Source organism: Amblyraja radiata, unplaced genomic scaffold (assembly GCF_010909765.2).
Source record: "Amblyraja radiata isolate CabotCenter1 unplaced genomic scaffold, sAmbRad1.1.pri S160, whole genome shotgun sequence".
NCBI lineage: Eukaryota > Metazoa > Chordata > Chondrichthyes > Rajiformes > Rajidae > Amblyraja > Amblyraja radiata.
This window is the reverse complement of record NW_022630146.1, coordinates 145906-156336: the sequence shown is the minus strand read 5'-3', so window position 1 is coordinate 156336 and position 10431 is coordinate 145906. Positions and strand designations below refer to the sequence as shown.

Below are 10431 nucleotides of genomic sequence, written 5' to 3'. Positions count from 1 at the left end.
TGCACCTGTACATATTCTCAATGCCTGATATTGAATGTTGTCTATTTTCTTAAGAGAAGTACTTGATGCGGACCCATACACCACACAACCATAATCTAACACAGATCTAATTAACCCATTGTATATAGCCTTCAAAGCTGTTCTATCTGCCCCCCAATCACATCCAACTAAACATCTCATTACATTAAGTATCTTCTTACATTTGTCCACTACTTTCTGAATATGAACCATCCATGTAATCCTCTCATCAAACCATAAACCTAAAAATTTATAGTATTTTACTCTCTCCAATTCCTGGTTATATAATTTTAGTTTAACCTCACTACCAATTTTCTTCCTAGTAAAAAACATTATCTTTGTCTTTTCCACAGAAAATTTGAATCCCCATTTATAAGACCACTCTTGTACCTTTATTATAGCCCTCTGTAGTTTCTGCACAATAAACTTCACATTTCTCCCCCTTTTCCAGATTGCCCCATCATCCGCAAACAGTGAAACTCCCATTTCATTTACAATTTCTTCATACACATCATTTATCATTACTAAAAATAGTAAAGGACTTATTATGCTCCCTTGAGGTGTTCCATTTACAATATCTAATGTTCCTGAGTATTGATTTCCAACTCGTACTTGTATTGACCTCCCAAATAAAAAATCCTTAATCCATTTAAATATACGACCTTTAATCCCCAACTTACCTAGTTTCACTAATAACCCTTCTCCCCACATCATATCATATGCTTTCTCAATATCAAAAAATACAGCTACTACACTTTCTCTGTTAATTTGTGCTCTCCGCCGCCTTACCTCTCTGAGCTGCTCCACCTATATGCTCCTGCCCGGTGCCTCAGGTCAGCTGATCAGCTGCTCCTTGAGGTACCAAGGTCTAAGCGGAAGCTCAGAGGGGATAGAGCCTTTTCTGTTGCTGCTCCGGCACTCTGGAACACCTTGCCGCTGCACTTCACACAGGCCCCCTCACTGTCCATCTTCAAATCCTCCCTAAAAACACATTTTTATTCTTTGGCTTTCGACACTGGCTGAGGCATTGCTCCTGTTCTTAGTGCTTTTAATGTCTTTTAATTTTTAGTGTGTTTTTTTATAGTCCTTCGTTTTACGGTTTTTAATGGTTTGTAATAGCTTTTTGTCCATGAGTTCTCATGTACAGCACTTTGTGGCAACTGCGGTTGTTTAAAGTGCTTTATAAATAAAGTTATTATTATTATATTATTATTATTATGGAGGTGGAACACACTGGAGACCGTTGTTGCTGGGCTTGGTTTATTGAGGGGATGGTGATGCACAGGGAGGCGGCGGCCATCTTTGGTAAAGGCACAGCTTCCATTGAAGTCTATGAGGGAGAGCAGCGGCCATCTTTGATCAAGGCGGTCTTCTCCATTGAGGTCTATGTGAATGAATCCCAGGGTGTGGCGGTCATCTTTGATACTGGCAGTCATCTCCATTGAAGCCCAGGGAGAGGCGGCGGCCATCTTTGATCAGGGCACTTCTTCGGAGGGCCGGGCCCGGTGACGTTCTACCCCTCCGCGCGATGACGTCGGGCCACATACGCGGTGACGTTCTGGGCAGGTACGCGCAGACGCAGTGACGTGGCCCCGCCCCCTCCTGCTCCTCCCGCCGCCGCCATCTTGTCGCTTCTCTGCTGGAGTTGAGTCTTTCTCTCCTTTTCTTCTCCTTTTTCTCTCCTTTTTCATCCCCTTTTCCGCCCGGAAACGGCCCCGGGAACCAACCCCGCGCGGAACCCCAGGGGGCGGCGGGAGCGGGATCCGCAACTTCCGGCCGCCAATAACCCGGGAAACGGCGGATTTATCGCTAGTTAAGGCGGGTTAACCGCTAGTTAGCGGCTGGTTAGCGCTGACCACACGTGTTGGCCGTCGCTGACCAGTTTAGCCGCGATTTGGGGCCGTTCTGGGGGTTGAATCTCCAAAAGTGGAAAAATGCAGCCAAATGTGGCTTTTATCGCCTAATATCGCTAGTTAGGGCTGGTTAACCGCTGGTTAGCAACTGGTTAACGATCACTAAACGTGTTAACCCTCCCTGGCCCGTTTAGCGGCGATTTGGAGCCGTTCTAGGGTTTAATCTCCCAATGTGGTCAAATGTGACATTTATCGCTAGTTAGGGCGGGTTAACCACTGGTTAGTAGTTGGTTAACGGCTGGTTAACGCTCACCACACGTGTTGGCCGCCGCTGATCAGTTTAGCATCGATTTGGGGCAGTTCTGGGGTTGAAACTCCCAATGTAGTCAAATGTGGCTTTTATCGCCTAATATCGCTAGTTAGGGCTGGTTAACCGCTGGTTAGCGGCTGGTTACCGTTCACTAGACGTGTTGGCCGACGCTGACCCGTTTAGCAGCGATTTGGGGCCGGTTTGGTGCTAAAATGGTGAAAACACACACAAATGGGATTTATCGCTAGTTAAGGCGGGTTAACCGTTAGTTAGCAACTGGTTAGCACTCACTGGATGTGCTGGCTGTCAGTGGCTGTTTATCAGCGATTTTGGGCCGTTCTGGAGGTAGAATCTGCAAATGTGGCTTTAATAGAAACATAGACAATAGGTGCAGGAGTAGATGCCATTCGGGTACGAGTTGGGCCGAAGGGCCTCTTTCCAATGCTGTATCACTTTATGGCAAAGTGCTGGAGTAACTCAGCGGGTCAGGCAGCATCTGTGGAGAAGATAGACACAAAGTGCTGGAGTAACTCAGCGGGTCAGGCAGCATCTGTGGAGAAGATAGACACAAAGTGCTGGAGTAACTCAGCGGGTCAGGCAGCATCTGTGGAGAAGATAGACACAAAGTGCTGGAGTAACTCAGCGGGTCAGGCAGCATCTGTGGAGAGTAGGAATGGGTGGCGTTTTGGGTCGACACCCTTTGGTTTAGTTTAGTTTAGAGATGCAGCGCGGAAACAACAGGCCTTTCGGCCCACGGAGTCCGTGCCGACCAGCGATCACCCCGTACACTAGCACTATCCCACGCACAATAAGGACAATTCAGCAATTTTGTGGAGGCCGATTCATCTACAACCCTGAACGTCTTTGAAATGTTGGAGGAAACCGGAAAAACCCAGAGTAAAAACCCACGCAGGTCAAAGGGAGAACGTACAAACTCCGCACAGACAGCACCCGTAGTCAGGATCGAGCCCGGGTCTCTGGCGGTGAGGCAGCAACTGTTTCCTCCGCCATGAACACACTCAATATGTGCTAGTAATGTCCTGTTTGCCAGCTTGTTGACCCTCTGTGTTCCCCTCCTGCAGGGTTTAGGAGCCGTTGCTGTGTACGGAGAGTCGGGGACGTGAGCGGCCATTGAGGGCGGCCAGGGTGCCGGCGAGACCCCCATCTGCTCGGTGTGCGGGCTGAGCTTCGAGGGTCTGAGCTTCGATGGAGGACTAGATGACGGGGCACAACAAGGAGAGGCGTTATGAGTGTGACGTGTGTGGCAAGGCCTGCCGGAGCCCGAGCGTGCTGGAGGCCCACCGGCGGGTGCACACGGGAGAACGGCCCTTCGACTGCTCGGACTGCGGCAAGAGTTTCAAGACAGCGGATGTCCTGGAGACCCACCGGCGGTTGCACACGGGCGAGAAGCCCTATGGCTGCTCCACATGTGGCAAGAACTTTGCCTTGTTGTCTAGGCTACGGCAGCACCGGCAGTTGCACACGGGCGAGAAGCCCCATGTCTGCCCCACCTGCGGCAAGAGCTTTGCCCGAGTGTCGGCGCTGTGGGTGCACCAGCGGGTGCACAGCAGTGAGCGGCCCTTCACCTGCTCCGACTGCGGCAAAGGCTTCAAGTCGTCCAGGGAACTGAAGGTGCACAGGCACGTGCACACCAGCGAGCGCCCCTACACCTGTAGCGACTGCGGCAAGGGCTTCACCCAGTACAGCGGCCTGCAGAATCACCAGCGCACCCACACCGGCGAGCGCCCCTACACCTGCGCTCAGTGCGGCAAGGGCTTCCCCACCTCCACCAGGCTGCTGATACACCAGCGCTCCCACACTGGCGAGCGCCCCTACACCAGCGCCCAGTGCGGCAAGGGTTTCACCCGCTCCTCCAACCTGCTGGTTCACCAGCGCACCCACACCAGCGAGCGCCCCTACACCTGCGCCCAGTGCGGCAAGGGCTTCACCCAGTCCTCCAACCTGCTGGAGCACCAGCGCACCCACACTGGCGAGCGCCCCTACACCTGCGCCCAGTGCGGCAAGGGCTTCACCAACTCTGGCTCCCTGCAGAGTCACCAGCGCACCCACACCGGCGAGCGCCCCTACACCTGCGCCCAGTGCGGCAAGGGCTTCACCCAGTATGGCAGCCTGCAGAGGCACCAGCTCACCCACACTGGCGAACGCCCCTTCACCTGCGCCCAGTGTGGAAAGGGCTTCACCCGCTCCGCCACGCTGCTGGTGCACCAGCGCACCCACACCGGCGAACGCCCCTACACCTGCGCCCAGTGTGGCAAGGGCTTCACCCAGTCCCCCAACCTGCTGAAGCACCAGCGCACCCACACCGGCGAGTACACCTGCGCCCTTTGCGGCAAGGGCTTCACCAATTCCAGCAGCCTGCAGAAGCACCAGCGCACACACACCAGCGAGCGCCCCTTCACCTGTGCCCAGTGCGGCAAGGGCTTCACCCAGTCCTCCAACCTGTATAGGCACCAACGCACCCACACCGGCGAGCACCCCTACACCTGTGCCCAGTGCGGCAAGGGCTTCATCTGCTCCATCAGGCTGCTGTCCCACCAGCGGGTTCACACCGGTGACCGTCCAGTCCCCAGCCCGGTGTGTGGAGAGCGCTCTGCCATGGACTCCCACGCCCTGTCTCACCAACACGTGCACACCAGTGGCCAGCCCTACGACTGCCCGTACTGCGGTGAGTCGTTTGACAGCGCGTGGGGGTTGCGGCATCACCGGCGGGCCCACGTCGGCGAGCCGCTGCTCCCACTGTGACAAGAGAGCACGGGGGCGGCGGGAGCACCAGCGGATACACACCGGAGAGAGACATAGAAACATAGACAATAGGTGCAGGAGTAGGGCATTCGGCCCTTCGAGCCTGCACCGCCATTCAATATGATCATGGCTGATCATCCAACTCAGTATCCCGTACCTGCCTTCTCTCCATACCCTCTGATCCCCTTAGCCACAAGGGCCACATCTAACTCCCTCTCAAATATAGCCAATGAACTGGCCTCGACTACCCTCTGTGGCATGGAGTTCCAGAGATTCACCACTCTCTGTGTGAAAAAAGTTCTTCTCATCTCGGTCCTAAAGGATTTCCCCCTTATCCTTAAGCTGTGACCCCTTGTCCTGGACTTCCCCAACATCGGGAGCAATCTTCCTGCATCTAGCCTGTCCAACCCCTTAAGAATTTTGTAAGTTTCTATAAGATCCCCTCTCAATCTCCTAAATTCTAGAGAGTATAAACCAAGTCTATCCAGTCTTTCTTCATAAGACAGTCCTGACATCCCAGGAATCAGTCTGGTGAACCTTCTCTGCACTCCCTCTATGGCAATAATGTCCTTCCTCAGATTTGGAGACCAAAACTGTACGCAATACTCCAGGTGTGGTCTCACCAAGACCCTGTACAACTGCAGTAGAACCTCCCTGCTCCTATACTCAAATCCTTTTGCTATGAAAGCTAACATACCATTCGCTTTCTTCACTGCCTGCTGCACCTGCATGCCCACTTTCAATGACTGGTGTACCATGACACCCAGGTCTCGCTGCATCTCCCCTTTTCCTAGTCGGCCACCATTTAGATAATAATGTACCTTAACAGTTCTGGACTCCCCCAACATGGGGAACATGTTTCCTGCATCTACCCTGTCCAATCCCTCACTAATTGTATACGATTCTATAAGATACCCGCTCATCCTTCTGAATTCCAGTGAATACAAACCCAGTCGTCCCATTCTTTCAATCTCGGTTTTAAAGGATTTCCCCCTTAACCTTAAGCTGTGACCCCTTGTCTTTTGACCCTTTGAGTGCGCTGAGTGTGGCAAGGGTTTCACTCGCATGTCCAGCCTGTGGCAGCAATATCGTACCCACAGCGGTGAGCGTCCCTTCCCCGGCCTGTCCTGTGGTAAGGGCTTCACCCGTCTTGTCCACACCGGCGAGTCCACACCGGCCAGCGCCCCTTCACCTGCCCGCTCTGTGGCAAGGCCTTTGCCCGCTCCTCCAGCCTGCTGGCACACTGCCACGTGGATAGGTAGGCGCTGTTTAGGTAAACACAAGATACTGGAAGGAATGGGTAACATTTCTGGTCGAGACCCTCCTCAGTCTCGACCCGAAATATCACTCAGTCCTTCTGTCCAGAGATGCTGCCTGTCCCGCTGAGTTACTCCAGCGTTTTGTGTCCATTTTTGTAAACCAGCATCTGCAGTTCCTCGTTTTTAAACCATTCTGGTTTACTATGCAAAACTCCAAATGCTACCTGAACAATGTCCCTTAAAGCTGCACATATACATTCCTCTCTCCTTATCTCACATCCTTTTATCTCCTTATTTTCCCTCGCCTCTGTCACCTCCTTCACGTTTCCAAAATAGTAACAAAAGATGCTGTGGGCCTTTGTTCATTAGAGTGATGGCCCAGGAGGGTTAAGTGTGTGTTGCATACTTGAATTTGTATCCCCTGCCACTCTCGCCGGCTAAATAATCAGTAAAACTTGTGTTGGTTGATCTAACTTATTGTGAGTTGTCTGTTTTAAGAAATGTACCTTAACAGTTCTGGACTCCCCCAACATGGGGAACATGTTTCCTGCATCTACCCTGTCCAATCCCTCACTAATTGTATACGATTCTATAAGATACCCGCTCATCCTTCTGAATTCCAGTGAATACAAACCCAGTCGTCCCATTCTTTCAACATATGTCAGTCCCGCCATCTCAGGAATTAACCTGGTGAACCTACGCTGGGCTCCCTCAATAGCAAGAATATCCTTCCTCAAATTTGGAGACCAAAACTGCACACAATACTCCAGGTGTGGTGTCACCAGGGCCCTGTACAACTGCAGTAGGTCCACCTTGCTCCTAAACTTAATCCCTCTCTCTATGAAGGCCAACATGCCATTAGCTTATGATTTGAGTATAGGAGCAGGGAGGTTCTACTGCAGTTGTACAGGGTCTTGGTGAGACCACACCTGGAGTATTGTGTGCAGTTTTGGTCTCCAAATTTGAGGAAGGATATTCTTGCTATTGAGGGAGTACAGAGAAGGTTCACCAGACTGATTCCTGGGATGTCAGGACTTTCATATGAAGAAAGACTGGATAGACTCGGTTTGTACTCGCTAGAATTTAGGAGATTGAGGGGGGATCTTATAGAAACTTACAAAATTCTTAAGGGGTTGGACAGGCTAGATGCAGGAAGATTGTTCCCGATGTTGGGGAAGTCCGCAACAAGGGGTCACAGTTTAAGGATAAGGGGGAAATCTTTTAGGACCGAGATGAGGAAAACATTTTTTTTCCCACACAGAGAGTGGTGAATCTGTGGAATTCTCTGCCACAGAAGGTAGTTGAGGCCACAGTTCATTGGCTATATTTAAGAGGGAGTTAGATGTGGCCCTTGTGGCTAAAGGGATCAGGGGGTATGGAGAGAAGGCAGGTACAGGATACTGAGTTGGATGATCAGGCATGATCATATTGAATGGCGAATGGTGCAGGCTCGAAGGGCCGAATGGCCTCTACTCCTGCACCTATTGTCTATGTTTCTAATCCAAACTATCTCTCTCCCCCTTCTCTCTGTCTCCTCCCCCTCCCCTCCCCCAGCCACCGGCGCTACAGGTCTCTCCGTTGCTAACTGCATTTCGTTGTCTCTGTACCGTACACTGACAATGACAATTAAAGTTGAATCTGAAGTTGAATTGAATGGAATCTTTGGTCTCCATTGAAGTCAATGGGAGTGAAGCCTAGGGGGAGGTGGCCATCTTTGATCAAGGCACTTCTCCACTCCATTGAAGTCAATGGGAGTGAAGCCCGGGGGGGCCATCTTTGATCAAGGCACTTCATTGAAGTCAATGGGAGTGAAGCCCGGGTGGCCATCTTTGATCAAGGCACTTCTCCACTCCATTGAAGCCCAGAGTGAGGTGGCCATCTTTGATCAAGGCACTTCATTGAAGTCAGTGGGAGGGGAAGTCCAGGGCGGCGGCGGCCATCTTTGTTAAAGGCATTTTCCCATTGAAGGCAATGAGGGGGGGGTTGAGGCCCCGGGGGCGGCGGCCATTTTTGCTACTGGCAGTTGTCTCCATTGGAGTCAATGGGAATGAATGCCAGGGGGGCGGCCATCTTTGGTAAAGGCACGTCTTCCATTGAAGTCTATGAGGGCGGTCCGCGGCCATCTTTGATCAAGGCGGTCTTCTCCATTGAGGTCTATGTGAACGAATCCCAGTGTGTGGCGGCCATCTTTGATACTGGCAGTCATCTCCATTGAAGCCCGGGGAGAGGCGGCGGCCATCTTTGATCAGGGCACTCTTCCATTGAGGGGCCTGGCCCGGTGACGATCTACCCCTCCGCGCGATGACGTCCGGCCCCATACGCGGTGACGTTGTGGGCAGGGACGCGCTGACGCAGTGACGTGGCCCCGCCCCCTCCTCCCGCCGCCGCCATCTTGTCGCTTCTCTGCTGGAGTTGAGTCTTTCTCTCCTTTTCTTCTCCTTTTTCTCTCCTTTTTCATCCCCTTTTCCGCCCGGAAACGGCCCCGGGAACCACTCCCGCGCGGAACCCCAGGGGGCGGCGGGAGCGGAATCCGCAACTTCCGGCCGCCAATAACCCGGGAAACGGCGGATTTATCGCTAGTTAGGGCGGGTTAACCGCTAGTTAGCGGCTGGTTAGCGCTGACCACACGTGTTGGCCGTCGCTGACCAGTTTAGCCGCGATTTGGGGCCGTTCTGGGGGTTGAATCTCCCAATGTGGTCAAATGCAGCCAAATGTGGCTTTTATCGCCTAATATCGCTAGTTAGGGCTGGTTAACCGCTGGTTAGCAACTGGTTAACGATCACTAAACGTGTTAACCCTCCCTGGCCCGTTTAGCGGCGATTTGGGGCCGTTCTAGGGTTTAATCTCCCAATGTGGTCAAATGTGACATTTATCGCTAGTTAGGGCGGGTTAACCACTGGTTAGTAGTTGGTTAACGGCTGGTTAACGCTCACCACATGTGTTGGCCGCCGCTGACCAGTTTAGCAGCGATTTGGGGCAGTTCTGGGGTTGAATCTCCCAATGTGGTCAAATGTAGTCAAATGTGGCTTTTATCGCCTAATATCGCTAGTTGTGGCTGGTTAACCACTGGTTAGCGGCTGGTTACCGCTCACTAGACGTGTTGGCCGTCGCTGACCCGTTTAGCAGCGATTTGGGGCCGGTTTGGTGCTAAAATGGTGAAAACACACACAAATGGGATTTATCGCTAGTTGAGGCGGGTTAACCGCTAGTTAGCAACTGGTTAGCGCTCACTGGATGTGCTGGCTGTCAGTGGCTGTTTATCAGCGATTTTGGCCGTTCTGGAGGTAGAATCTGCAAATGTGGCTTTAATAGAAACATAGACAATAGGTGCAGGAGTAGAGGCCATTCGGGTACGAGTTGGGCCGAAGGGCCTCTTTCCAATGCTGTATCACTTTATGACAAAGTGCTGGAGTAACTCAGCGGGTCAGGCAGCATCTGTGGAGAAGATAGACACAAAGTGCTGGAGTAACTCAGCGGGTCAGGCAGCATCTGTGGAGAAGATAGACACAAAGTGCTGGAGTAACTCAGCGGGTCAGGCAGCATCTGTGGAGAGTAGGAATGGGTGGCGTTTTGGGTCGACACCCTTCTTTGGTTTAGTTTAGTTTAGAGATGCAGCGCGGAAACAACAGGCCTTTCGGCCCACGGAGTCCGTGCCGACCAGCGATCACCCCGTACACTAGCACTATCCCACGCACATTAGGGACAATTCAGCAATTTTGTGGAGGCCGATTCATCTACAACCCTGAACGTCTTTGAAATGTTGGAGGAATCCGGAACACCCAGAATGAAAACCCACGCAGGTCAAAGGGAGAACGTACAAACTCCGCACAGACAGCACCCGTAGTCAGGATCGAGCCCGGGTCTCTGGCGGTGAGGCAGCAACTGTACCGCTGCTCCACTGTGCCGCGCAGAATTATATAACGGTTTCCTCCGCCATAAACACACTCAATATGTGCTAGTAATGTCCTGTTTGCCAGCATGTTGACCCTCTGTGTTCCCCTCCTGCAGGGTTTAGGAGCCGTTGCTGTGGACGGAGAGACGGGGACGTGAGCGGCCATTGAGGGCGGCCAGGGTGCCGGTGAGCCCCCCATCTGCTCGGTGTGCGGGCTGAGCTTCGAGGGTCTGAGCTTCGATGGAGGACCAGATGACGGGGCACAACAAGGAGAAGCGTTATGAGTGTGACGTGTGTGGCAAGGCCTGCCGGAGCCCGAGCGAGCTGGAGGCCCAC

The 10431-nt window shown here is 52.5% G+C and overlaps 1 protein-coding gene across 1 annotated transcript; it reads left to right on the top strand.

Moving 5' to 3' along the window:
* Window positions 1-1289: 1289 nt before the first annotated feature.
* On the top strand, window positions 1290-4698 carry LOC116969360 (zinc finger protein 229-like; the record flags this gene model as incomplete). Its single annotated transcript, XM_033016223.1, has 3 exons — window positions 1290-1422; window positions 3264-3301; window positions 3433-4698. Coding segments are annotated over exons 1-3 (1437 nt in total), but the record flags the coding sequence as incomplete, so codon positions are not given.
* Between the last annotated feature and the right edge of the window lie 5733 nt (window positions 4699-10431).